This window comes from Anguilla rostrata, chromosome 4 (assembly GCF_018555375.3).
Source record: "Anguilla rostrata isolate EN2019 chromosome 4, ASM1855537v3, whole genome shotgun sequence".
In the NCBI taxonomy this organism is placed as follows: Eukaryota; Metazoa; Chordata; class Actinopteri; order Anguilliformes; family Anguillidae; genus Anguilla; species Anguilla rostrata.
In genome coordinates this window covers 2493779-2520775 of record NC_057936.1, presented here as the reverse complement: position 1 = coordinate 2520775, position 26997 = coordinate 2493779, and the positions used below count along the sequence as shown (strand labels likewise).

At 45.3% G+C, this 26997-nt stretch overlaps 2 protein-coding genes and 2 non-coding genes across 10 annotated transcripts; 1 reads left to right on the top strand and 3 right to left on the bottom strand.

Moving 5' to 3' along the window:
* The first annotated feature begins 93 nt into the window (after positions 1-93).
* Positions 94-9898, top strand: LOC135252211 (UDP-GlcNAc:betaGal beta-1,3-N-acetylglucosaminyltransferase 7-like). 2 transcript variants are annotated; one of them, XM_064330030.1, is made up of 3 exons: positions 95-333; positions 5956-6070; positions 8172-9898. In XM_064330030.1, the coding sequence occupies exons 2-3, from the start codon at positions 6018-6020 to the stop codon at positions 9397-9399; spliced, it is 1281 nt and encodes a 426-aa protein (XP_064186100.1). In that variant the 5' UTR covers positions 95-333; positions 5956-6017; the 3' UTR covers positions 9400-9898. The 2 variants fall into 2 exon arrangements, with proteins under 2 accessions (XP_064186101.1, XP_064186100.1); XM_064330031.1 differs by lacking the exon at positions 5956-6070 and having other exon boundaries at positions 94-333.
* A 7191-nt stretch (positions 9899-17089) lies between these two features.
* On the bottom strand, positions 17090-25797 carry ncl (nucleolin). Of its 6 annotated transcripts, none has more exons than XM_064330024.1 (16): positions 25636-25797; positions 24470-24568; positions 24174-24303; positions 23176-23319; positions 22828-22986; positions 22164-22319; positions 21658-21738; positions 21346-21469; positions 21046-21182; positions 20786-20912; positions 20388-20524; positions 20006-20129; positions 19583-19725; positions 18821-18947; positions 17976-18262; positions 17090-17827 (listed from the first exon to the last, which is right to left on the bottom strand). In XM_064330024.1, the coding sequence occupies exons 1-16, from the start codon at positions 25651-25653 to the stop codon at positions 17748-17750; spliced, it is 2073 nt and encodes a 690-aa protein (XP_064186094.1). In that variant the 5' UTR covers positions 25654-25797; the 3' UTR covers positions 17090-17747. The 6 variants fall into 6 exon arrangements, with proteins under 6 accessions (XP_064186094.1, XP_064186099.1, XP_064186093.1 ...); XM_064330029.1 differs by having other exon boundaries at positions 24186-24303; XM_064330023.1 differs by having other exon boundaries at positions 21658-21741; positions 25636-25796.
* On the bottom strand, positions 21541-21610 carry LOC135254333 (small nucleolar RNA SNORD82). Its single transcript, XR_010329846.1, has one exon. It is a non-coding gene; the product is annotated as a small nucleolar RNA SNORD82 (small nucleolar RNA).
* LOC135254332 (small nucleolar RNA SNORD82) lies at positions 22416-22489 on the bottom strand. The gene has a single exon (XR_010329845.1). It is a non-coding gene; the product is annotated as a small nucleolar RNA SNORD82 (small nucleolar RNA).
* Positions 25798-26997: the final 1200 nt, after the last annotated feature.

Below are 26997 nucleotides of genomic sequence, written 5' to 3'. Positions count from 1 at the left end.
GCTGTTTCCGTATGGAGGATGGGCGCAATCACAGGGCCATTTGAATCTACGTCGACGTAATTCAGCGGGCTTTACCTCGTGCTTTATAAGACGGGGTTGTGGTTACGCCCCTTTCCAGATGGAGACCAGTGCGCTGCAAGGACGGTCTCGTGCGCGCAGTGGACGCTCTTAATTCACCGGCAAGGATTCGCTTCACATCTTTTCTCGGAGCTCCAGCTCCAGTTCCAGTGACAAGGCGGGCGAGTTCGAGTTCCTGTTTTATATTTAGTGAACTAATTGCCTATACTCGCCAGCGTTCATCTCGAGGTTGTCTTTTTGAAAAAATAAAAAAATGTGAGTATTCCCGTGATAAACTTTTAGCAGTACTTCTGATAGCCTGATATTTCTTTTCTTTTTTTAGTCGGAAAACTAACGTTCCTGGAAGTATCGATGAGAGTTAAAAAAAAAATGTAATTGACTATTGGTTTAGATGTGGGCTTCGGATTTGAGCGTCTTGGTTTCCATAAATGTTTGTTAATAGTTGTACATGTACATGCTATATGTTTACTTGGGCCATCATATATGGTTACTTAAATGAGAAACGCACTATTAATAGCGTACACTTGGACGGTAATTTGTGTCCAAAATTGGGTTCTGTGATTTAGTCAACTCGTTTACTTGTTTATTCGGTTTAACCGAAAAAAAGGAAAACCTGATTTCTAACGATCCACCCTCTATGCCGTTGTGATTAAACCAGTATTGCATGGCCTTATAAATCAAACGAGAACGTTTTCATTTCAAGTATAGCCTATTGGTCTGTCGCATAGGTACAGTAAGCTTTTATTTTAGCATCAAATGCTTTTCTAAATTATAGTTTAAATAGTTCTTTTTAAAGGCAACACGTTACATTAATCTGCTACTGTTAATTCACCGCACGTCCACCCGCAAGCAAATTGCAGCCTTTTAATAATTATGTAGCCTACTTTAATCAACGATTTAAATATTTTGGATGTGAATGCGTGATCTTTCTTGCAATTGCTATTTAGTTGCATATAAAGCGTGGTAAACCGCTCGCGCGCATCCAGGGTCTTCAATAAGCTATGACCACTTAAGGGGGAACTTCATTAAGAATATCAAATTAAACTTGTTCCTCCATATCTGGCTGTTTATTAAGCGTGCATATGGGTAAACAAAAGATTCGGAATGGGGGAAACGTTATTTTCGTCTTTTTAGGCTCTTGCCCCATTAGTTATAGGAAATAGGCTACCCACTTAATTATTCCCCACAAGGAAGTTTTTTCCCCAGGCTTGTGGAGCCTTCAAAGCATTCGGTTTTCGTCTGAGACTTCACGAATAGCTGCCATGAAACACGTATGGTGTTTTATGGTTTTATTGAAGTTATTCAGTCCCACCACGGCCAAGTTTCTTCCATCTCCTTTTCTTCCTGCCAGTCTCAGAATAAACCGCTGAATTTCCGCCCGCCGCTGCCTGTTAGCACGAGGCTGGCAGCCTGTAGACGGGGATTCATTTCGCATTCTGCACACTGGGACGCAAATCAATTTAGCATGCATCAACAACAAACTACATTTACAGCTCGGTGGAGACGGTAGTTAGTCTATATGCGCTCACTAGAAGTGATCAACACAAGTTTTAAAGAACATCTAACAACATGATTTGCACGCGTAATTTTTTTTTCGGGGGGCGGGGGGCTAATTGGATACCTTGACGGAGTACTTTGAACTCAAATAGAGTACAAATTGTCTCTGAACTCAATTATGCTAAAAGATATCATTTAACACCAGGACTTGTGTTTTATTGTATGTGGTTTGGACATCCTAACGTTGCAGAAAAGGAACAATTTAAGGTTCAATTAAATGTGAGGTTAGCCTTATGTTAAGCCATGCTATATTTACATTGAATAAATCTCTGTACCCCAGTGGAGTACTATGGTAAAAATATCTGGTTGTCCTTTGGTTGATGGCCACACCCCTCTACAGACAGAAATATCCACTTAATGCCCAGTTAATGTGTGCTTTCTGTAAGTGCTGCATTAGGCACCGCCACTTCCTGTCAGAGGAAATAACCTGATCGAACCAAGTGACACCGACAATGGGCAGAAGCTTGTGGGTGACTTCGCGATGCACGCGAACACTAGTTACCATGGTTATGTAATTATAGAGAGAGAGTGGCATTAGAACAGTACATTCGGAAGCATGTACATTATATTAAATAATAAAAAAAACACCGATTACAGGTCCATTTCGCTCGAGGGAAGGCGGTAGGTACGTAGAGTTTGTCTGAGCTGCAAGCAGCAGACTCTTAAAAACGAATCCTGTCTACAGGACCCTGGTGGTTAAGACTCGCACTGAGTTAAAATCTGTAGCCTATAGCTTTCAGTTTTGTTTCCACAGAAGAGGAGTGTTGCACATCTGACGATAACGGCAATGACCGTGGCATAGGAAGAGTTATGTTCTTGTCACTGAATTTTGCTTTTCGAAAAAAGCTCTGGCATTTTTCTCTGGCCTTGGCTGTTTGTCTGAAATTTCTGCTGCTTTGCATTTTGACGATTAAAATGATTGTTAAAGATGCCTTTAATCTTAGCAATCTTTTTTTTTAATTTAAAAACTTTATTTTATTCCCGTCTGTGTAACAGGCTGCCTGGCCCTACCTATGGAATCGCCAATCAAGGCCTACATATTGAACAGGCTTCTCCTTGAACCTCTGGGCTAGTTAAAAAAAAAAAAAAAAAAAAAGCATCTAAATCAAATCAGCATTAAAAATGTTAAATGTAAAAAGCCGATGATGAGGAAGAAAGGGTAACAAAGTTTTTTATCCTGCCCACTACAGAAAGATTTGGTGTTTGTGTTTCGGAAACAGTGTTGCTCACGGCCAGTAAACTGGTGATTTATGTTTAAACTAATTAATGATAGATCCGTTACATGGGCAAGTGACTGGGACTGAAACTTCATTGCCAGAACAGACACTTATTTTCTGACCTATTGCTTTTAGAAATGATATCCCTTGCATTAAAACAAATTATATATATATATATATATATATATATATATAATGTTTCTAAATTTGGAAGAGGCAATTTTGCATCTTTATCTGGCTTAATGAACACTTTGCATGTCAGAGAAAAAAAAAACTGCTTGCACAGGATCTTTAGAATCTGTTGGCCCGTATTCTGGCTGCTGGTGAAATGAAGTGCATTTAAACAGCAGCGTCAGGCTGCTGAAATGCATGCATGTAATACTGAAATACTGCAGCTGTGTAGCTACCCCTACTGCAGCGTGACACCCCCCCTACTGCAGCCTGTAGCTATCCCATACTGCAGCGTGTAACTACCCCCGCATGCAGCCGTGAACTACCCCCCCTTACTGCAGCCGTGTAACTACCCCCTCTACTGCAGCCGTGTAGCTACCCCTACTGCAGCCGTAGCTACCCCCCTACTGCAGCCGTGTAGCTACCCCCCCTACTGCAGCCGTGTAGTACCCCCCACTACTGCGCGTGTAGCTACCCCCTACTGCAGCCATGTAGCTACCCCCTCTACTGCAGCCGTGTACTACCCCCCCTTAGCAGCCGTGTAGCTACCCCCCCTCTACTGCAGCCGTGTAGCTACCCCCTCTACTGCAGCCTGTAGCTACCCCCCTACTGCAGCCGTGTAACTACCCCTCTACTGCAGCTGTGTAACTACCCCCCTCTACTGCAGCCATGTAGCTACCCCCACTACTGCAGCTGTGTTAACTACCCCCCCTACTGCAGCCGTGTAACTACCCCCCCGCTACTGCAGCATGTAGCTACCCACACTACTGCAGCTGTGTAACTACCCCCCACTACTGCAGCCGTGTAACTACCCCCCGCTACTGCAGCCATGTAGCTACCCCCCTACTGCAGCTGTGTAACTACCCCCCTACTGCAGCCGTGTAACTACCCCCCCTACTGCAGCCGTGTAGCTACCCCCCACTACTGCAGCTGTGTAACTACCCCCCACTACTGCAGCCGTGTAACTACCCCCACTGCTGCAGCCATGTAACTACCCCCAGCTACTGCAGCCGTGTAACTACCCCAGCTACTGCAGCAGTGTAACTACCCCCAGCTACTGCAGCAGTGTAACTACCCCCGATACTGCAGCCGTGTAACTACCCCCTGCTACTGTAGCCGTGTAACTACCCCCTGCTACTGCAGCCGTGTAACTACCCCCTGCTACTGCAGCCGTGTAACTACCCCCCTGCTACTGCAGCCGTGTAACTACCCCCCACTGCTGCAGCCATGTAACTACCCCCTGCTACTGCAGCCGTGTAACTACCCCCGATACTGCAGCCATGTAATACCCCCTATGCAGCCATGTAGCTACCCCCCACTACTGCAGCTGTGTAGCTACCCCCGCTCTACTGCAGCCGTGTAACTACCCCCCCACTACTGCAGCCGTGTAACTACCCCCTGCTACTGCAGCTGTGTAACTACCCCCCTGCTACTGCAGCTGTGTAACTACCCCTGTATGCGCTGTACTACCCTGACGCGCGTGTAACTACCCCCTGCTACTGCAGCCGTGTAACTACCCCCCTGCTACTGCAGCCGTGTAACTACCCCCCGCTACTGCAGCCGACTAACCCCCCCCCCCCCCCCCCCCCCCCGCTGACTGCAGCCGTGTAACTACCCCCACCGCTACTCCAGCTGTGTATCTACCCCCCCCCCCCACACCCAGGGGTTATTTTGCTGGGTCATGATTGCCCTCTCTGAGTGTCTGCCAGCTCCCCTGTGTAATCTCCACCCCTCGCTCTCCTCTTCCTGCGTTGGCTTGACTCTGTGGTGGGAACGCAGCAGGTAACAGGTGTCAGCTAGCAGGGCGAACGCTCTGGCTGATTTAACTTGAGTTGATTCTGTTCGAGTGCCACTGCTCTGCTCGGCACACACCTCCAGCAACTGTACATTTTTACGTTTTATAATTACCCAGACCAGCTGTCAATCCAGATGCTATTTATATGTTTGAATGTAACAGGGCTGCCCAATCCTGTTCCAGGTGATCTACCATCCAGCAGGTTTTCATTTCAAACATAACTTGGCACACCTGATACCAGGTGTGAATGTGTGTGAATGTGAAGCAGGGCGTTCCCTGATAAGAGCATCCGTGCTCAGCGACCCTACCCTGGGTAAATAAAGGTTAAATAATAAATAAATAAAATTAGCAGCTCAACGAGATCTCTGGCTGTTGAATAGAGGAGGTGCTTGGTTAGCGCTGGAGTGAAAACCTACAGGATGGTGGATCTCAAGGAACAGGATTGGGCAAGCCCTGATATAGCAATTGAGTAGCTCCCTTTATGTAGCTGGATATTTTAATTATTACTCAGGTGAAGTAGCTTGTTCAACCTTGAACAACAGCAGTACCCAACCTGGGAATTGAACATGCAGCCCCCGAGTTGCTAGCCCAGGTCCCCAACCGTTAGTCACCCGGTTTTTTGAATCATTAGCAGGGTTTCTGTGCTACATGAAGTACCTCATATCCTCTTTCTAGTTGAACAGAGATACAATGGCTTGCCCACCATCCAAGCTTTTTGCTATGAGCTACTCTGCCAGTCAAATCTCTTACTGATTCAAATCCCTGCAGTTACCTATTCAGCAGGCATAGAAAGTCATAACATGGCATTTAAAAAAAAATAAAAATTAAAAAAAAAAGAAAAAAAGAAGCTTTTGGCTGCAGCAGTAATTTTCAATGTTAAGTGCAGCGGAATGTGTAGCAGACTTCTTAAGTGAGTTTGCTATACAGAAATTCGCCCCCTAGAGGCTGAAAGGCGTAAGATCAAATTCCCTCTGCTGGGTACCTTGGTCTTTAGCTTGTGATGTTGAGGTAATCATAGCTTGTGTTTTTCCTCGTGGACAGTGAGGGTCATGGTCTAAAAGTAGTTGTCCTGCCCTTGTTATTGGTGGGTTTTCACCAGTATACTGTATAACTGTTCTGTTGTGATTTATTGTCTAGCTTCAGCACCAAACGGGATACAGTGAAACGATGAAAAGTTGAGTGCGTCAAACTTCTACTACATGCCATCCCTCCGCTGCCATTGGTCCTTGCACAGTTGCTGCGGAATCTCTAGGTGGGAGTGCTTCCCTGTGGTCTTAACTTTGTTGAATGCGACCCCATGTCAGGGAGTTATGGGGGGAACCTGCTGTATGGGGGTGGGAGTTTCCCTCTGGCACTCTTAACCGCAGTGTGTGTGTGTGTGTGCGCGCGCGTGTGTGTGTGGGGCTGCTGGGGAATGCTGTGATATGACACACACATTCCTCTTACTCCGAGTGTGAGCGTGCGTGGACCTGATTTTATTGGACCTGATTTGCCTTCGGGCTCCTGGATCCATATGGCAGTGAATACTGACCTGAGGCCGCTCGGACGAGTCCCTCACAAACTGCTGGAAAAAACTGACCCAAAATGTCCGCCGATATCCAGAAAAACAGTGTGTCCCTCTGAGTCATCCCTGCCGTTGTGTGAACGAGATACAAGCTCTGTTTGTGAGCATGGACTGCTTCACAGGGTTGCCAGAGGTCTCGTATCACACTGAAACCGAACCCGTATCTTTCTCTGGAAAGTACCATTCCCCTTATCATTCCACAACATTACATTCATTTGGCGGACGCTTTTATCCAAAGCGACGTACAAGAAGTGCATTTTCATGATCGTAGACAACTGCTGAACACGGGTTCAGTAAGGTACAATTACTTATTTTGTACAGCTATTTCTAGCCGAGAACAATGAACACTATCCTGGTCTAACATCTGCAAAGCCAAACTAGGCAGAAGAATAAGCTACAGTATTAGGACAAATACAATTTACCAAGAAGTGCAGGGATGGGGCAACATGTAACAAGTGACAGTGACATTTTTTTTTTAATATATATATACACAGCATGGTGGTGGTTATTCTAGGTATAGTCTGAAGAGATGAGTCTTCAGGCCACGACGGAAGATGGATAGTGAGGGGGAGATTCGGAGAGGGACGGGGAGTTCGTTCCACCACTGGGGAGCTAGGGTGGAGAAGCTCTGTGATCCCTTTGGGCGGGTGGGAGGGGTTACAAGACGCCCTGCTGCCGCAGAGCGGAGTGGTCGAGCAGGCACATAGAATTGAGTCATGTCCTGCAAGTAGATGGGGCTGTCCTGTTGGCGGCAGTGTAGGCAAGGGTCAGGGCTTTGAATCGGATCCTGGCAGCGACCGGTAGCCAGTGAAGTGATCGCAGCAGAGGAGTGACGTGGGAGAATTTGGGGAGGTTGTAGATGAGCCGGGCAGCGGCATTCTGAATCATCTGTAGTGGCTGTATGGCACAAGCTGGCAGGTTAGCAAGGAGAGAGTTGCAGTAATCAAGGCGAGAGGTCACCGTAGCCTGGACGAGCAGCTGGGTGGAGTGCGTCGTCAGGTATGGTCGAATCCTCCTGATGTTGTATAGGAGGAATCTGCAGGACCTTGATGTTGCCTTGATGTGCTCCTTGAGGTCCAGTTGGTCATCCAGGACCACCCCCAAGCTCTTGGCAGAGTGAGAGGCAGTCACTGTGGTGCCATCAACCGTGATTGAGAGTTCATGAAGCAAGGAGGTCTTGTACGGGAAGAAGAGCAGCTCAGTTTTGTTGAGGTTGAGCTTCAGATGGTGGCTGGCCATCCAGGTGGAGATGTCAGCCAGGCAGGAAGAGATCTTATCATTGACCTGTGTGGCCGAGGGGGGGAAAGAAAAGAAGAGTTGTGTGTCATCTGCATAACAAGCTAGCTATAGATCTGGCAACCTTTCCCCCCCAGACCTCCCTGACCTCACCGTTCTCAGAAGGACCAAGAGAGAGCCTGTTTTGTCAGTGTTAGCAGGAGGCACTTGGTCTTGGGATTTCACGTCAACTGTTTGGCTTCATGGGAGAAAGCAGAGCTCTCTCGAACCAGAGGCGGACATTTCAATCCTGATGTCTCTGCTGTCACTAGTTTTTTGCTTTAATGCTGAACATTCTTTCCTGCTATCAGCTGTCAGAGGGAGACACTCTTGGTGTGTGTGTGTGTGTGTGTGTGTGTGTGTGTGTACATACCCAAGTACCTCTACCTCTAGCTGGGAGAGTTATGGTCTTAAAAACCTGTATTTTTCTGTATTCTGATTAAGAAAATAAGAAAAGTCACATCTCTGATAAATGCTTGTTTTTTTTTTTTTAAATATATATTTATGACTGTAGGATGACTGTGAGGGAAAGGTGGAGGATATACAGAAGGCTGAGCCTGATGTTCTTCCTGGCTGTGGTGACTGTGACAATGGTCCAGAGAGGGAACATCAGCACTGGGCTTCAGTTTGAGATGGAGAGGCAGCACCCCCAGCCAGAGGCAGTGTCCAGTGGGGCACGCCAGAAGAGGGGAGTCTACTTGAAGGAGAACAGCTTTTGGAAAGCGAGGAAGCCGAAGCAGGAGCACACCACAGAACCCCCCTGGACGATGGAGGCCCGAGGGGCGCAGACCTGGGACGTCACGTCCGCCAACTGCACCGCCAACCTGAACTTCTCCGGCACGGAGTGGTTCGCCGGCCTAGAGCCAAACTTCAAGCAGTTCCTGCTCTACAGACACTGCAGGTATTTCCCCATGATCATGAACCACCCGGAGAAGTGCCAAGGCGAGGTGCACCTGCTGATCGTCGTCAAGTCCGTCATCACTCAGCACGACCGTAGGGAAGTCATCCGGAACACTTGGGGGAAGGAGCAGGAGATTGACGGGAAGAGGATAAAGACCCTCTTCCTCCTGGGGACCTCGTCCAATGAGGTGGAGAAGGCCAACCACCAGAAGCTCCTGGAGTATGAGGACCAAATCTATGGCGACATCCTGCAGTGGGATTTCATGGACAGCTTCTTCAACCTCACGCTTAAGGAGACCAGCTTCCTCAAGTGGTTCTCCACGTACTGCAGCCAGGTGCGTTACATATTCAAGGGGGACGATGACGTCTTCGTCAACATCCAGAACATCTTTGAGTTTCTGGGAGACACTGGAATGAGAAACCTCTTTGTGGGAGATGTTCTTTTCAAGGCCAAGCCTATTCGAAAGAAGGAAAACAAATACTACATCCCCCAGGCATTGTACAACAAGACCTACTACCCTCCATATGCCGGTGGAGGTGGGTTCCTAATGGACGGTCCCCTGGCCAGGAAGCTCTACGGGGCTTCGGAAACCTTAGACCTGTACCCCATTGATGACGTCTTCCTAGGCATGTGTCTGGAAGTGGTCCAGGTGTCCCCCATTAAACACAATGCTTTCAAGACCTTCGGCCTGGTGAAAAACAAGAGCAGCAAATTGAACAAAGAGCCTTGCTTCTTCAAGAGCATGATCGTGGTCCACAAGCTTCTTCCCCCAGATCTCTCGCACATGTGGGAGCTTGTTAACAGCGACCTTGTCTGTGCACAGAAAGTGGAAATCTTATAGCATGTGCAAATTTGCCTTGAAGAGATTAATGAACAAATGCACAGGGGGTGGCTGCTCATTTGGTTGATTGGGCTGAACATTAACTTTGAGTTCATTCAAAGACAAGTTGGTACTCCTTGTTTTGGAGAAGACCTGGAGGTGTTTTAAACATTATTTTTTTAATGTACTGTATCAGTTGTTAGAAGAAAAAAGACAAAGAAACATACAAGAAGGAAGTTTTTCAATCAAACTTCTTTTGATTTATTATTTATATTTCAGTGACAATTGAGAGCATTTGAGGAACTTCACTGTTGCAGTGCATTTTAGACTGTGACTGTTGTTTCTGACCAATTTAGTGAGGTTGTTAATTGCTGACATGAGGGGGTCTTGTGCTAAGACTGTATGCTGCATAGAGAGGTAGCAGCTCAATTTGAATAAAAAATGAAAATGGCAGAAAAAGCATCAGACCAAGAACTGACCCACACAAACCTTTTGCTAGGATTCAATCAGCATATGTGCATATCTGCATGCACCAAATTTCCTTTGAGTCGAGAGTCAAAGTTGGTATCTAGACATTTGTCTTGATACTGTGGTACAATGGACCACACGTTGGAAGGAGTCCCAATCAAACTCTCTACCTCACATTTTTGTCAACAAGGGTGTTTTGTTTGCGTGTGCGTCTGTTCCTCTCTTATGGGCCTGTGAGTGTGAGTGTGTGTGTGTGAGAGAGAGAGAGCAAAAGAGAGAGTGTGCACACTTATTAATATTTGCTGTATCCTTCAGCTTGGCGTAACACACTTAATACAGTAAACCCTTCACAGAAGTTTCCCAGTCGTAATCGATTCCTACGTCGTCAACACAGTGCCATACTCGTGTGAACTTGCTTCTGCTTTATGCACAGAACAGCGTTCCAAACCATTAACGGAAAGAAAACCTTGGTTCTACGTTTCCTTGGAAATCGTTTACTATAAGGCCGAAAATGTGCTGAGTCATAAATGTGAATTGCACAAATGTATAGGGTTTACAAGTATGAAAACTTATCTGTGAAATTAAGGATACAACAACTGCTGGTACATGTATAGAAAATGTTTGTAGAACAACTGCTGTCTCCACGATTTAACCCAGGGGACGTGTGTTACGTATCTTTATTTATGTTGAAAAACTGTTGGGGAAAGTGGTTCAAATTGTGTTGGGCGATTTATGTTTTGACGTACTGTACATAAATGTAAAAATATGGGGATATATAATAATATTTGTAAATAGAAATATTTAAAATTCAGCTGTGAGACCTTTTCTTTTGTGCATTGATTTTTTTTTGTTGATTTAAAAAGATGTTTGTTTCATTATTGGAAGCAATTTAGAATGCAATTTTTAATTGGTTGGGAATTTTTAAAAAATTAGTTGATTGGGAAAATTGTGAAGTTCATCGGATAATCAGGTCACCTTCCTTTTCTAAGTTCTGATGTGAAGTTTAGTGTGTAATTTCATGGAAAAAGATTTAAGATTTGTTCTAATCAGCTGTGAACATTGTCTAACTATGATTTTATTTTAATTTTTTTCTTTTGTTTCTCACATGGAAATTGTAAATGTTTTGTCTCAATAAAAACTCCAAACAAGAAGATATTCAGTACATATCTGATTCATCAAGATCGTTTTCTCTTCTTAGGTTAACCAGACAATTGGGAATAAAAATCACAATACACACATTTTTGCCATTGTTACTGAGTACTTTAGGAACAAAGATGTGTGCAACACATGGAAAGGTAATATGCTCTGTATACAGTTTCAGGAGTCACATGGAGGTATTGTTTGTGAGAAGGAACAAAGAATAAATCCTCTCTAACTTTGCTGTATACCAGCAAGGCCTGATATATTAACTGTCTATTTTATACTGCTAAAAAATACAGTGTTCATTGGTGTTGATGCATTAGACTAAGAAAAAAGACATTTCAGTCTTTAACTGTTATGGGTTTATTTGTTTTTTTAAAAATTATACGGAAATTGTTTTTTATACTGAAAGGTTTTTGTTCATTTGTATTTCACAATCAGATTATTGAGGTCATCTTCTTTGTTGTCTTGGGATTCTTGCTCTCTTGTTTCTCTGGTGAATCCAGGTCTCTCAGATTTATGTAGTGTTCAGAGAATACCCTGTGACCCCTTTTTGGATTTACCTCCTTAAGATTTTTTTTCTTTTTTGTTAAATTTCAGCATGGCGACTGCATGTGGTTCTCAATGGATGATCAATACCACTGTGGTCTATTCACGCACAAACCACTGTATAATGATACCATAAGGATTTAGGACTAGGATTTTATTAGGATCCCCATGATGCAGGGCATCAGCTACTCTTCCTGGGGTCCACACAAAACACAAAAACATGACAACAGATGAGACACTTACAGACAAAAAAACCACGTACAAATTCTTTGGCCAATCTGCCGCTGACTCTCGGTGAAAAACCAGCAGACACTGCAACTCTCCAGGAACCAGAGACATCCTTGATCTACATCAACAACATTTTTAAAACTATTTTTAGTATCAAATTTCACACATTTAGAATCAAGTCTTCATGCACTCACACCTCTTTGCTCTATGAAGTATGTGCTATATTTACGTGCTTTTATCTGCACCTATATGGCAGAGTGTGGACTAGAGCCAGAATGGCGGGTGCGTGTAACGGTTGTTTGACGATGGGATGGGAGGGATGGGGTGGTGATTGCAGTGTTTGTGTACTGGAGAGGGGTTCAGTAGAGGGCCCCCAGTCTTAATGGTGTTGGCTGTTTGCTGTTGGTAATTGGATGAGTTTGGTGTTAATCTGGCTGTGGGTGGGGAGGGAAGGGGGGGCTGTGGTTTTAACACTACCTCTTCATCTTCAAAGGCAGACTGCCAGGCATGGTGGGGGGTGGGGGGTGGGGGGGTTATCCAGCTGCCAACTGTCACCTCTTCATCCAAGCAGCCAAAAGGAATGTGCCCCCCCATCCCCCACCCCTCTTCTCCACCCCCACCAAGTTCGTCGCAGAAGTCTTCTGTCCGCTGCTGGCGCACAATGCACGCACGGAGCACGGAGCAGCAGCAACAATCACAAACCATGCGTCGCCCACACCCGTCAGCTCAGTCACATGCCGTTCTCGTCATGCTAACAAACCGCATCGCGCTAACTAATCCCCCTATTCAAGCCTCTGTGTTTTCCCTTTAGCGCAGTTCGTCCAGGCTAATCTCAGGGTCAGGGGCAGCGGAGCATATACTAAAGGAGTGGTATGTCTGAAACTGGGGTGTTTTTTAAAATTTTTTTTTGGGAAACTGGTTTGGTGAGGTTGACGTCCTTTTAAAACCCTGCTGTGTTTTTCTAGCCTCAGGGCTCTTCTCCCCCATGAAGGCCACGGATCCATCAGCAGGAAGCATTTAAAAAATGCTGCGATAATGAGTGTAAATACTGCCCCACGATCACAACGCGTTCCATAGTGACGTCTGATAACACCCGTGCTGAAGACGGCAACCACAGCAGCAGCAGCTCATACTTCTGTAGTTTGAGATCAGGGTCACGCGAAGGCAAAAAGTATTTAAATACACATTTGTCCATGTTCATCTCAGGGTCATTGACTCAGCTGCTGGTGAATATGTAATGGACAGTTAATTATTACTGACATTATATTTGTAATTTATGGACCACAAAATGTTTTATTTAGTCATATGACCTTTATTTAACCAGGAAGGTCAGCTGAGAACTCAACTCTCTTTTGCATTGATGTTTTGAGGGGAAACAAATCTACCTCCAGGGTAGCCTAGCCTTGGAAATAACAGAGCACCATTGTGGAGGATACCTCACATTTTACTCTAAATTTATTATCTTTTAAAAATAACTTGCTGCACGGTCTTTTGTAGCTTTTCTTGTACTATGTATAGCTAATTGTGGAAATCATTCTCCAGAGCAGGGCCAGTTCTAGGCAGGAGGGCGGGGCGGGAATAGGCCAAAAAACAAAATCTCCCCACCGTCCGCAATCGATAAAAAGGCTAGAGCCGTCTCTTCTCTACGGCGCTTTATCACAGCAGGTGGAACTGCGGTTTTCCACAGTACTTCCACCAAGCGATCGCCTGCCTCGCGCTCTAGGTAGCGATTCCTCTCCCGCTCTTTTGTGTCACGCTCTCAGACATTAACCGCACACTTGTTGTCTGTTGCTACGTCAACCTGACAGGAGACGAACATGAAAGAAATCCTTGAGGTAAACTTTCCCAAATCTATCGTGAAATTCCAGTTGTTAAACATTTTAATTAGCTGGCTACTTAGCCATTTTTAGTAAATAATGTTGATAAACAGCTCGGATTAGCGCTTCGTCAGTTTTTCAATTTAGCAAGCTATCGCTCGTCATTAGTTAGCTAAACTAACGTCGCTCGTTGTTACCTCAGAAGTTCACTGGTTTTCACTAGGAGACCAGTGAGCAACTGACATTCCCTCTGAAGCTCGCAAACTCCTGTGGTTGCCGGAGGTATTACAGTTTAATAAGCCTCAGGTGCCAAAAAGCAACATTCCCCCATTGCATTCCATTCATAACTACTACTTTACCCTGGCCAAATTATACTATTTTGTACAGTACTTTTAAATTCAAAAATTTCAACACACAAAACGAATTACTTTTCAGAGACCAATTTTTTTCTGAGCTCCACAGAAGAAGATGTAACCTTTTTTTCCATTCCCATTCATCCCTTAATGTTTAGGTACCCAGTGTGCACGCGCACCTTGTGCCTAAAGCCTCATAGTCAAACATGACGGCCTCCATGAACTGGCTTCTTGTACCAATGAGCAGCTCCCATAGGAATCCATGGAACCGGTAAGCAGAAGCTGTCCCCACTTCTTATGTATCTCAATGGTTTTCACACTCCATGAGTAGCACACCATCTGAGAGTAGGCCTACAACAGGTGTGTGATCGCGAATTCTTTCCTTTAGTATAACAAAGTCTGATCCATATTGGGATCATGCCAACCACTTCTCTTAATTATTTTATTTTGCACCTAACTTTTACTTGATCTGACATCTTTGATACAGTCAAGAGCCACGCCTGCAGATTGTGTTCCATATTTCCTTTGTGAAAATCTTGTGGTAATACATGGGAGTGAACCAGCATCAATATAGTTATACTGCTGTTTAGAAACATAGGCAGAACAATTGGTTGTTGGAACACAGACCAGCACAAACCAGCCATTGCGGAACTGTTCGCCCCATCATAAACTCTGTCCAAACAGCACACATGGCCAACAGATTAAATTTTTAAACGGATCTTCGCCCCTTTTCACTCTAAATGTCTCTCTGGCATCACGACCGTACCTCTCCCTCCTGCGCAAGGATCCTTGGTTTTCTGCCGAGCAGATTTTCCACGCAGGTATGAAATAATTAATACACCTCAAAATAATTTGTTTTTATTATTATAGTTATTATAACCGCATAACACTGACTGTTGTACACTCACGTTTTACCTCACAGTGGAGAAATGGGAATTATGAGATGACATAAGATGGTTTTCCAGCTATTCTGCGCTATACGGTGCTTTACAAAAATGGAGCCTTGTAATTTGACTCGATGCAGAAAACATCCCAGTTAAAGCCTCTCACTTATATGGGCCCTGGCTTAGGATTTTGTTAATCGGCTTGGCAGCAGACACGTAGACCTTATTCCGTTTGAACCGCCACGGAAGTTTAAAATGCACACATTTCAGGCTACGGCAACTGCGCGCGAAAGCTCCATAACATGAGCGGAGGCGGGAGGAAAGATTAGCCTGCTGGCGGAACAGAGCGCCCTCCTGTTCCGCCTCCTGACGTCTGACCCCATGTCGCAGAGAGCTGAGAGGAGCAAGGTTGCTGTCAGCGTCGGACAAGCCGGGGGGACTCGATCCCTAAATAGCTGTATTCAGTCCCCCGACCCCCCCTCCCCTCCCCTCCCCTCGTATCACCTGGTTTTTCGACAGCCCAGCAACCCTGTCCCACAGACGCGCGCCCACAACCTCCCGTGAACAATGCGCGCCGTTCAGACGTCGCCACGGCTACGGCAAGAAAGAGGCGTGGCCCTCGGCGGCTCAGCTTGTGAACCCTCCTGTCAGCGGAGCGAGCGGAGGGGCTAAAATCCCCGTGCGCTGGAGCCAAAATGGAGCCTCTCATGCCCTCATGCAATGCAAGCATACCGAAAAATACGCTTTAATATATAACATATATGAAATATATATCCTTTATTTCAACAGGGAGGACCCACTGAGATTGAGGGGGGCCCTGCACAATACAAAAAATAAAATGTGATATGTGCATTATGTGAATAGTGAATAGTGCAGTGATCCCAAAACTCAAATCCTGGAGGGCCAAATTGCCTTTGGTCTGTTTGTTCAGCACTTGGGCCCTTAATTTAAGTCCCTGATTGGCTAATGTTTTTTTTCCCCTAAATTATAAGTCAGTGTTCTAGAACTCCATTGGTTTCAGTTATCAGTAGCGATTGTAACATCAGCCCTGCTCAGGCTAAGCAGGTAGAGATAATGGATGGATGGATGGATTGGTACATCAGCATTAGAATGTTCAGTTCAGAACTTTCTAATCACTCGTTTGTGACCTCGCACATCAAAGGGTTAAACTGACAGAGAGGAACAGGGAGAGGCGGAGGAGGAACTGGCTGCTACATATGGGAAGCACATGAATCTTGCGTTGCTTGTGCCAGGCCTGTGAAAACAGGCAGTGCAAACGCGTTTGATATTTTACTGCCACCTAGAGTACAGCAGGGGGCATACTCTCCATCCTAGGGACCTATTGCGTATGCTGGTTTTCATCCCTTCCATTCTTGCAATCTCTACGTAGTAATGAGCGGTTAACTGCCCGCTTAATGTCCATCTCAGGATGATGTACCATCGTAATATCCCACATTCACATCCCAGAAATTTCAGTCATTTAGATCAACTGATTATTTCATTTTCTGTAAATGTGCTGTGTGAGACATCGATCTTTTAGAAACATTTTGTTACATTTTAAATTGTTTCAACAGACCTGCTAGTTTTTGAAAAAATTGTTCCAAACTTAAGTTTGCAAGGAGTAAATTCAATCTGGGGGGGGGGGGGGACTATATGAAACTGTTGTAGAACCACAGCAGATTATTTGTGTACTTACTGAAAACACTGCTGTGGCACAGTTGTGTGGATGACTCAACAAATATACAAATCGCACCTGCCTCCCTTTATTTTCATAAATTTATGCAACTTCAGAATGTCAATTCACAATTTTGGGCAACGTACCTTGCCTGCTAATCGCTTCGTATGACCCGGGAATTGAGGTATATTAGCATGGACTCATTGCTTCCACCTTGTGGTGTAAGATGGTTCTGCAGTTAAAAATACAGCTTTGTGTCTCTTTTACCATTGATAAAATATTCATGCCTTTACAGCTCCATTACATGGCACATTTATGGGGAAACAATGTATCCCTTATCCATTCGGTTCTAAATTTAATAAGATGTCTATAATGCAGGTAACCATTTAAATGCCCGGATATAGCATCTACACTAATTAGCTGGGGAAGCATCTTGCCCCGAAACAAAATTCTGGACAATTTCTTTAAAAATCTGTTAGTTTTATTTGATTAATACATTTATGAACATCATAACCTGGCACAGTAAGATTAACCCCTAAAAACATCCTTGGGCTGTTACGTTAAAAATCATATCTCTTGGACATGTACAAGATCCAGTTTTTCTTTTTGGCAATGAAACTGAAACTACTTTAGTAAATAGAGTACTAGAATTATCAGAATTGCCAAATCAAGTTTAAATAGCATTAGTCTTCATTCCATTTATGAACCCATCAAAACCAACTACCCAACCCAAACATCACAGTAGACAAATTCCCAGAGATTCTAAATACCCAAAACAGCTTGGGTGTATTTAATCTTCCATCCATTACAATATGCTTTACACATGGTAAAATTTTTTTGCATTTACAGTGGAAAAAAAACGAAACAAGAACACACATAAGGAAACGTCACTTTTTTACAAAAGGTAAAATGAAACTATAAATTGCATGTACAATGTGTACCTAGACCAACGCATTTTCACTGTGGGTTTGCCAACGCATTCCATTTTACTCCTTTGGAAAAGAAAAAAAAAAAAAAAAGGAAAAGAAGGTCAAATTATGAAAATGCACACAGGCAACGGACATTTCAGAACTCGCGGTTCTCTTCAGCTACAGGGTGGGGGGGAGGAAAGGGGGAGGTGCTCGGGCGGCCAGAACATTTAAATCAGACGCTCTTTCTGGAATGTCCAAAAGGCTCTGTCAGCGCATGGAGAAATATGAAGATGAAAACAGAGTCCGTTTCAAAAAAGTAAAAATTTACAGATTTTTTTTTTTTTTTAATCGTCAAACTTAATCTTCTTTCCTTGGGGCTTGCCTCCAAATCCACCACCGCCTCCAAATCCACCACCTCGTCCTCCTGAAATACGACAAGACCAACCATTAAAAACCAATTAAAAACAAAAAGCAGCAATTTACTCCCGTGGGTGTCAAATCAGTCTCCCATTTAACATTCAGGCATTACATTTACTGTGATGTCAGTATTACAGACACAGGCACAGCCTTACCTCCGAAACCTCCACGGCCTCCTCCGCGGTTTCCTCCTCTTCCTCCCCTGAAGCCGCCGCCGCCGCCTCTACCGAACCCGCCGCGGCCTCCTCTCCCGCCGCCGCCGCGCCCGCCGAATCCGCCACCGAACCCGCCCCCGAACCCGCCGCGGCCGCCCCGCTGGCCGCCCTCGCCCTTGGGCCGCGCGTAGTCCAGCGTGACCCTGGTCCCGTCGATCTCGCCGTCCTCCATCGCCTCCTTGGCGGCCTTGCAGTCGTCCTCGCTCTCAAAGTCTACGAAGCCGAACCTGCGGGGGGGGTAAACAAAGCGGAAAATGCCAGGCCGTTACTACGGTTACCGGAGCCACTCCCACTTCGGCTTTCACTCAACATTCTCTCCTGCCATCAGCCGTACAAAATAAAGAATACAAAAGGTCTTGGTGCAACGTGCTTGTGGCATACCCAAGTCCCTCAGAGACATTAAGGGTCTGAAAATGAATGATTAACCAGGAAGAAATAGAATACTTTTAACGGCTGAACCATTGGTTGAATTTCACAGCACAGAGAATCTTCACAGGGCTGGCTTTAACCCTTTAAGCTAAAAGAAATACATTTTCTTCAAAGGCATAAATAGGTTGCCCCGACATGGCTCACTGCCTTGTAGGTCAGACTGAATTCGGTGTCTCGCAGCAGACCAAGCCAGCTCCCACAGAACAGGAACGGGCCCGAGTGGTCGGACTGCGATTGGCTGCTCTACTTCTCGTGCGAATCCGTGCAACGTCACCAGAGAGACGGAGAGGAGCTCATGAGAAGAGCCCGAGCAGGCGCTGGGGGATCTGCGGGTTGTGATTGGACGCTGCTCGTACCCTTTAGACGAGCCGGTGTCGCGGTCTGTGACGATCCTGGCAGCGGTGGCTCCCTCAAAGGACTCTTTCAGGGTCTGATCTGTGGTGTCCTCTGACAGGCCTTTGACAAAGAGCGTCTTTGTGGGTCCTGTAAACACAAGAGCACACACGTCAATACCCACACATTCAGTGTCTGCAGCGCACAATACGCTCCATTTGTGTCCACGATAATACATTCCAAGTGCTTTTCCCATGTGCAAAAAGCGCAGAGACACAAGTGTACACGTGTGTGCAAGCAAAACCCCGATCACTTTCATAACCATAAAAATAACCCTGGTGTCGAAACTGACTGTCAAACCCTTGGGGACCCCAACCCTGGTCCTGGAAAGCCGCTGAGTCGGCCGATTTGCGTTTAACTTATCAGCAACAAAATCAGACCCAAGTAACTAGTCAACGAGTCAACTGTAATCAAACGGCCTTATCTGAACAATTATGTGCTGAGGAACCAAAAGAAAAATGACAATGGAGTCAACAAAACAAGAGACTGAAAACCACAAAGCAGAGGAATGCTGCAGACCCATGCAAGGCTTTAACCCTTTGAAGAGCAGGTTTTTTGGAATGTTTACAAAACTATAAGTCAGCATTCTAGAACACCATTGCTCTGAATTACCAGTAGCGACTGTGACGTCAGCATTGGAATGTTCAGGCAAGACGCGTTCACATTGTTTGTGGTCCGACACCTCGGAGGGTCAAAACGGACGATTCTCCAGTGGAGTCTCCTACCAGAGTTTCCTCTGCCTCCGTCCTTCTGACCGCTGTTCTGGCTGAACTCGAGCCGGATGGTCCTGCCTTCAACCTCGGAGTTGTTCATGGAGTCCAGGGCCTCCTTTGCGTCGTCCTCGTTCTCGAACTCCACAAAGGCGAACCTGCGCCAGAACAGAGGCCAAAAAACGTATGAGACGGCTGTTCGGAGAATGCAAAAGTTTGCGACTGCGCTTTGGGACGAACTTGCATCCTCCACCTCTGGCAGAGACGTTTAAGGCCTGAAAAGGGCATTTCCTGATTAATACAGAGGGGGAACTCAAGTGATTAAGAAAAGGTGGGTGGGGGAAACAATCCGCTCAGCACTACGTGGCAACACTTTCCACAATTGTGTTTCGTCAAGACTGCTTTGGGAAAATTTGGGGGAAAGCCCCGCCCACTCACCCCTTTGGCTTGCCGTTGTTCTGTGGTATTCTGATGGAGACTGCCTTTTCGAAGGTGCTCTGGAGGATCTCCTCTGTAGCGCTGTACGCCAGGTTGTTCACCACCAGCGTCTTTCCTTTGGCAGCTAGGGGGCGACAGAGAGAAAAAGGAAGGGTCAGCGGACTGGCTGCTGCTGGTCATCCTTTTCCCTAGATGACACCTCATCATGTCCCAGACACCAGCTTAAGGACTAGATCAGTACTTGACTATCTTTAAAATCATCACATGGAGTCAGAAAAATTCAAATTTGCATCATCTCTAGTCCAACCAAGAAGCCATGGAGAGGCTTTGGACAGGAGAGCGCCGAGTCAGCGTGCTCAGTGGAGAGGGAGGCCAGTTTTACCTGGGGCTCTGGCTCCCTTCTGGCTCTTGTCTCCTGTGTAGTCGACGATGATGGAACGGCCCTGGACGTCCGCTCCCTGTGCCTCCTCCAACATCTTCTCTGCGATCGCCTCAGTCTTAAACTCCACATAAGCGATCCTACCACACGAGAGACGAGTCAAAGCTGAAGTTTAAGAAAGTAGACACATAATACAGCCTCACAACCTAACCAGAATTAACTCACGATTTTTCACTGTTGGGATAAATCAATGAATTTTTGCAGACCAGGTGGTCAGACATTTTGAAGCCAGCTTAACGGTGCATTTCGTAGTATCCAACAAGTGGGCAGTTGCCTCAAAATAGACAACTTAACTGGGAAATAAACCAAGCGGACACTCCAGGAGGGAGGCGAGCGCTTACCCTCTGTTGGATCCGTTCTGTCCGGGGGGTACCCGGATTTCTACTGCCTGGTCGAAGACCTCCTTCAGGTCCTCCTGTGTGGCGGAGAACGGCAGGTTTTTCACGAACAAGGTTCGTGCGTCTCTCTCTGCAGGAGGAACATCAATCCTGATTAGTCACATTCAACGGGGGGGGGGAGAACAGAACAGAAAGCAGGCGTGTGTGTGTGTGTGTGTTCTCAGAAAGCGGCCATTTGCTGGATCACCTCAGCGAAAGCCTACCTTTTTTCCCTTCCATGGACGTCTCCTTGCTCCGTGCCCTGTCCAGTTTCACTTCCTGGCCCATTATTTTCTTCCCGTTCAGTTCAAGGGCTTTGAGCAAATCGTCCTCCGTTGCAAAGTCCACGTATCCGAATTTCCTGCAGTAAACAATGATTACAGAAATTACAGGTCACACATTACACAAGTAACAGTCACAGGTAATGAAACCCACAAAAAAAAAAAAAAAAGCCAGAAGCAGCACAAGTTTTCACCAGCACATCAGACGGTGACAGGGACAACATTGCAGGACTTCACACTCACTTTGACGATCCAACCCTAACATCCTGAACTTCGAGATCCTTCTTGGAGAAGAAATTCTTCAGGCCCTGTTTGATTTCATCAAAGTCCTTGCCCGAGTTCAAGTTGCCGACAAAGAGGCTGAACCCTGTGGAGACGGTTATAAGCGTTTATGACACATGGTGCTCAAACGTGGGAAACGAGACTACACATCCCACAACACATCAGCTGAATAAAGGTAACATCAAATACATCAGTATTAAGTCCCTTAATGCTCATCATGTACGCAAGTGTTGGGGTGCCAGATCTCAGGGGGGCAGGAAGCAAGACCCTTACCTTCACCCTCAGACTTCGCCTTTTTGGCGGGAGGAGTCTCCTTCTTGGACTCGGCCTTCCTCTTAGCAGGAGTCACTGGGGCTTCTGGGAAAACACAATCGTACATTTGATTTACGGAAATAAGCGGACGCGTGCTCCACACAAGTTCTTAGCACACAAGACATTTTCTGAATATAATTTTTTTTCTCTGTCGTGAACTAGAGTTTTAGCATGTCTGCTCATCTCAGATTTGGAATCATCCAGTCAAGTCCAGGGTTAGACCTGATAGGTCCACTCCCAACTTATAACTCACTCCCATGGAAATAGTAAATTTGTTAATCGAGATGATTAGGATCATTCACAGTTCATTCAGTAGCAGTAAAATTTTTGTTAATAAAAACTGACCACTCATGTATACTGTGGCAGTTTTGCACAGACACACCATCACTATTGTTCTAAGGTAGCTAGGGAAGACATTTATCATCAACTCAGAGCATGCAATGAAAACCATTTTTCCTTTTACTCACCCTCTTCATCATCCTCCTCTTCCTCATCATCATCATCGTCGTCGTCATCATCTTCCTCGTCGTCTTCAGACTCCTCCTTGGCCTTCACCATGCCAGCTTTTTTCGCCTTGGCTGCTGCGGGGGCAGGCGTTGTGTCCATCTTCTCATCCTCGGAGTCTAAAACGTGCAGAGGGAACACAGTCAACATCAGAGACTCTGAAGTCTGTAACCACACAAGCCACACAAGGCAGTTAGGTCAAACTCAGAAGCGCAGCACATCAGATAAATGAAAGAATTGACATCAAAAATGTTCAGTATTAAGTCCCTTGTTGTTCATCATGTGTACTGCGCTCTATGGACTCAGATGCCCAAGGAGAACCAAGGCCGTGGGCAGCCCGTCTCTGCTGGTTTTCATATTCACTAAACTCACTCACCACAGACTAAATGAGGTGACAAGGGTAATGGCCGTCAGTTGACGAGTTAAATGGGCCAAGTACCAGCAGAAACCAGCAGATGTAACAACCGTCCTTGACCGGGGGGTGGAGTGGACGCCCTTGCACTAAGCAAATGTCACATTTTAATTCATTCAAATCAGTACACTACTCTGTCAGGGGAGAACAGATTTATCCACACAATCTGCCAAGTGCAGCTCAGCAATTTGGCCAGGCAGTCTAGGAGGACTCACCTTCTTCATCATCATCATCGTCGTCCTCATCATCATCATCCTCTTCTGACTCCTCCTTTGCCGGAGCTGCCTTAGCAGGAGTTGCCTTTGCTGGAGTGGCCTTTGCTGGGGGCTTTGCAGGAGTGGCCTTCTTTGGGGGAGGGGCCTCCTCTTCAGATTCTGTGGTCCAAAGAGGGGTGGGACAGGAGATGCTCATTAGCAATTTTGCTGAAGGACACTTTCTTTTAATGGCCGACCCAGAGACGCTCTGCTCAAGAGCAAAGGCTAAAGATCTGAGCCCAAATTATTTTTCGAAGACAAGCCACATTCTTTAGCGATTCTTACACCGCAATAGTCAACACAACGTACCATCATCCTCTTCGTCGTCATCATCGTCGTCGTCGTCAGACTCTGCAGCTGGTGCTGGGGCGGCGGCAGCTTTCTTTGGGGGTGCGGCCTTGGCCGGTTTGGCTTTGCCCTTTGGCGGGGGTGGAGCCTCTTCCTCGGATTCTTCTTCTGAAAGGCAAGGCGACCGTTAATTTCAGATCGTCGTTCTCCCACCACTCAGAATACAGCGGAGCTCAGGGATGCAAATTGCCACCTGAACATCCGGTACGAGAATCACAGCTCACCCTCGAACCTTCGCTTAGAATGATTAGTTCCTTCGAGCAGATACCTTGGCCTTTAACCCCAAACACTAACCATTAACTTTATTTTGTCAATTAAGCAGATGTTTGCCATAATACATGCGCATAAATCATATTTCTTGTTCAGCAGTTACTAGGCAGGGCAGCGGTTCAAACTCAGTGGAACGGGGAGCAGCAGAAGTGAATGGGGGATGAGGGGCATTACACTTGAGACCAATTTCATACCTCTGGGGCCAATTTCAGCAAGTCATGCTCACCGATTACAAGATATCTACCAAAGAGCAGGACAACGAGACAGTGTGCAATGAAAACAGCACTGTCCACATGGACATAAGGGGAATGTTTAAGAAACCCTTAATTCTGCCTTTGCTTGAAGATGTTCCAGTACCACAAGCTGAAAAATTGTACAATTCAAACAAAATGGCGTAAGTGCCCATGACTTGGACGTAACTTAGTCCTCATCAACAAGACACATTCATTCTTACAGTAGACAGTCATTTAAATGGTCTTTTTCCAACTTCAGACTGGCTAAAATGACTGCTCTCTGTTACTAACAAAGCAGGGTGAAATAATTTGCATTTTACTTTCAAAGAACACAAGGTGTCCATGAATATAGCCTAGGTCCCAAAACTCAGTGAAGCAATCATTTATAATTGCATCAATGGGACAATCAATTCCAGGTGACCAGGAAATTTGTTAAGAATCATACACCTATATAACCCGCTTGCTTACCTGAATCGTCATCTTCATCGTCATCTTCCTCGCTTTCCTCTTTTTTCGCTACCTTTCCATTTTTAGCTGCTTTGACTGGAGCTGCAGACTTCTTTGCTACGGCCTTAGGGGGAGGTACCTGAAAAAGCCAGATTAGTTTTCAGATATTCCACTAACTGCGTACTGGGGGGAAAACGTACCTCTAGGAACGAGCAACTTCATGCAATAACCCTTATTACAGAATACAAGACGAAAACTAAAATTAAAAACACTAGGCAATTTAATAACTTGCTAAGGTTGCTTACCTCTTCCTCCTCTTCGCTGTCTTCTTCACTAGACTCTTCCTCCACTTCTTTCGGAGGTGGTGGAGCCTTTTTCTTCGGAGTCGCTTGCTTTTTCGCAGCCTAAACAAAAAATAAATGAGTATAATGGACTATTTATATGCGGTGTCGATTAACATGTGTTAGCAATAGCACAGAATCTAAAAATCACGGATAGAAGCTATGCGCGACCATGCCCAGGGAAAGCCAAATGACGTTAACTTTTTAATTAAAATACGCGGAACTCCTAATAAGATCGTTAAGATCGTCGAGAGGGTCACGTTGTGAAAACTTTGCCAAGTTAGCTGGCTAGCATATAGCTAACACACGCTAGCAAAGCCGAGACCGCATGTGCGTTAAACCCACGTGGTGTTCAAATTCGGTTCCCTTGCTGGTCCGCTAGTAAGCCGAGGCCTAAAGATGTGATTCACCTCACGCACGATGTTAAGTCTAGTGAAATACACATCTCTACTTGCAAACGTACACGTGCTGCATTTAACAGACGGATACGCCGGACAATGTGAATTTGATTACCAAATGTTTGCCAACTACCCCGTACGCAGAATGCTCAGTAAACGTTAAGGAAGTTAAACTTTCCCCAACTAGCTAGCGTTAGCTTGCTTACGGGTAGCAGCGACAAACTAAGTCGAAACAATTATCATCGATTAAAATTTAGCAAACCCGTATACACAGTAGCCATACGCCAACAAGCTAACAGGGTTAAGTAAATTACATTGGAAACAAGGTTTAAGAACAAACGCGCCTCCCGAGAGCGCGCATGGCCATTTTGAGAAGGGGAGTTCACTAGCTACAGTGACTGTAATGGAAAAAATAGTACAGAGAAAACATGGCTGATCGTTAGCAATCTGGGTCGATTAAAATGAATGTCTCGGCTTGTCTCGCTTATCCAAGCAGTTCGATGCTAGCAACAAAATTGCAGTCGAAGCCTCACTGCCCCGTCGATGTAACTAAACAGCCGAACGGGCTCTCTGCTAGCTAACGCTTTTTTCATCCGAGCCATTTTCTCCCAAGTACAACAATCGCGAACACAGCGCGGAACTTAACCATTCGCCCAGCAACGTAGCACATTCACGACAATGTTGCCTATGAAGGATTTAGCTACATCCTAATTTAAAAATAAACGATCTTACCTTTGCCAATTTCACCATGGTTTCGGTGTGTGTGACGTCTTGCGATAAAACACGGATAATGGAATGGAAGAAAGGGGGTTAAATGAAAAAGACTTAGACCTGCACGTGGCCCTGACTGATCTGAGGGGCGCTATGCGAAGAAAGACGGTGCGCAGGACTGTGCAGGGCTTACTTTCCTACGCTGCGCGTACACCATTCTCCTCCCACATATCCGCCTCGTCCAGTCAAAGATAAAAGATTTAAATAGTGCCTGCGCACTGACTTGACGTGAACGCGGTTCTGCCTTCGATAAACAGACGACACAGAGCGAACGAATCAGCTTATTTGAATCACACGCCGTTTCTGATGGAAACATAGACCCTTTTTCCGAAAGGCTATACGTTTTTGCAAATAAATGGTGGTTCTCTTCCGTTATACTATTTCTCGTGCTGTAACATGTTAACTGATTTCATAACAGATGTGACGCGAGATATTATTACTATTAAATTAAATTATACAAAGTAATATTTTTAGCCAATCTAGCTGTGTTTTGGGTGAAGTTACTCGCACTACAATGAGGGTATGTTTTCTTAGACCACGTCAGTCGATCGCATAGCCTAATATTGATGAACTGATCCGTGCTTGACACAACTTTTCTAATTGGAGCAATGTTTCAATCCGAAGGTCTTCCCCTGATGACAGCAATGCATTTTCTGTAGGAGTACGGCGTTCCGTGCCACGTGCTATCCGTAGCTGTGTAGTAACCACGTGCTCATCTGTCTTTACGTAGAGCATGGCATTATCATAACACTTCGAGACAAAGCAATGGTGATCTTGAGACAGTGTTTCTGTACCTGTCGTGTAGATAGATGTGTGTGTACAAATCGCGACAATTAATTATACTCTTCTGGGCTGTTTTCGGATTAATATGTATAGGCTTCGTGTACATACTCTCGAATGATTGTTTATTGAAATAACTGCCGTCGAATGCAGCTTGCGCTAAAACACATACAAAATATAAAAAAACTATTATACTAAAAGAATGAAAGAAAAAAAAAATGATTTCAAACATATTTTATTAACCTGAGATTTAAAATAGGTGTTTAAAAAAAAATGTATTTTACCCAAAACAACAACGTTTATGTTTCGAGGAGGATTTGGTCTTTGGGTCTTTTTGAGACCATGCTGCTTACATGAGTTGCGATTTAAATTTTCACCAATCAGCAGGGTGACTGTTTAGTCGGATGCCAAACTGAAGCAAGCATGACAGTGCCAGAATTGGCTTGTGGTGTCAGACCCCCAGCACCTTTGACATATTTTACATCAAAACAAGATTTTACTGTTCATGATTAATTAAAAAAAAAAAAGAATTGGGAATAAAGG

Bases quoted from the DNA above. Each gene is read 5' to 3' on its own strand.
- LOC135252211 (XM_064330030.1), top strand. From the start codon at position 6,018: ATGCCATCCCTCCGCTGCCATTGGTCCTTGCACAGTTGCTGCGGAATC. The intron at 6,071-8,171 runs GTGGGAGTGCTT...TTATGACTGTAG, and splicing joins AGTTGCTGCGGAATCTCTAG to GATGACTGTGAGGGAAAGGT.
- ncl (XM_064330023.1), bottom strand. The intron at 20,525-20,785 runs GTAAGCGCTCGC...CTCGTGTGGTAG, and splicing joins CAGAACGGATCCAACAGAGG to GATCGCTTATGTGGAGTTTA. The intron at 18,948-19,582 runs GTAGGAGACTCC...TTGTGTTTACAG, and splicing joins CGGAGGCAGAGGAAACTCTG to GACCCACAAAGACGCTCTTT.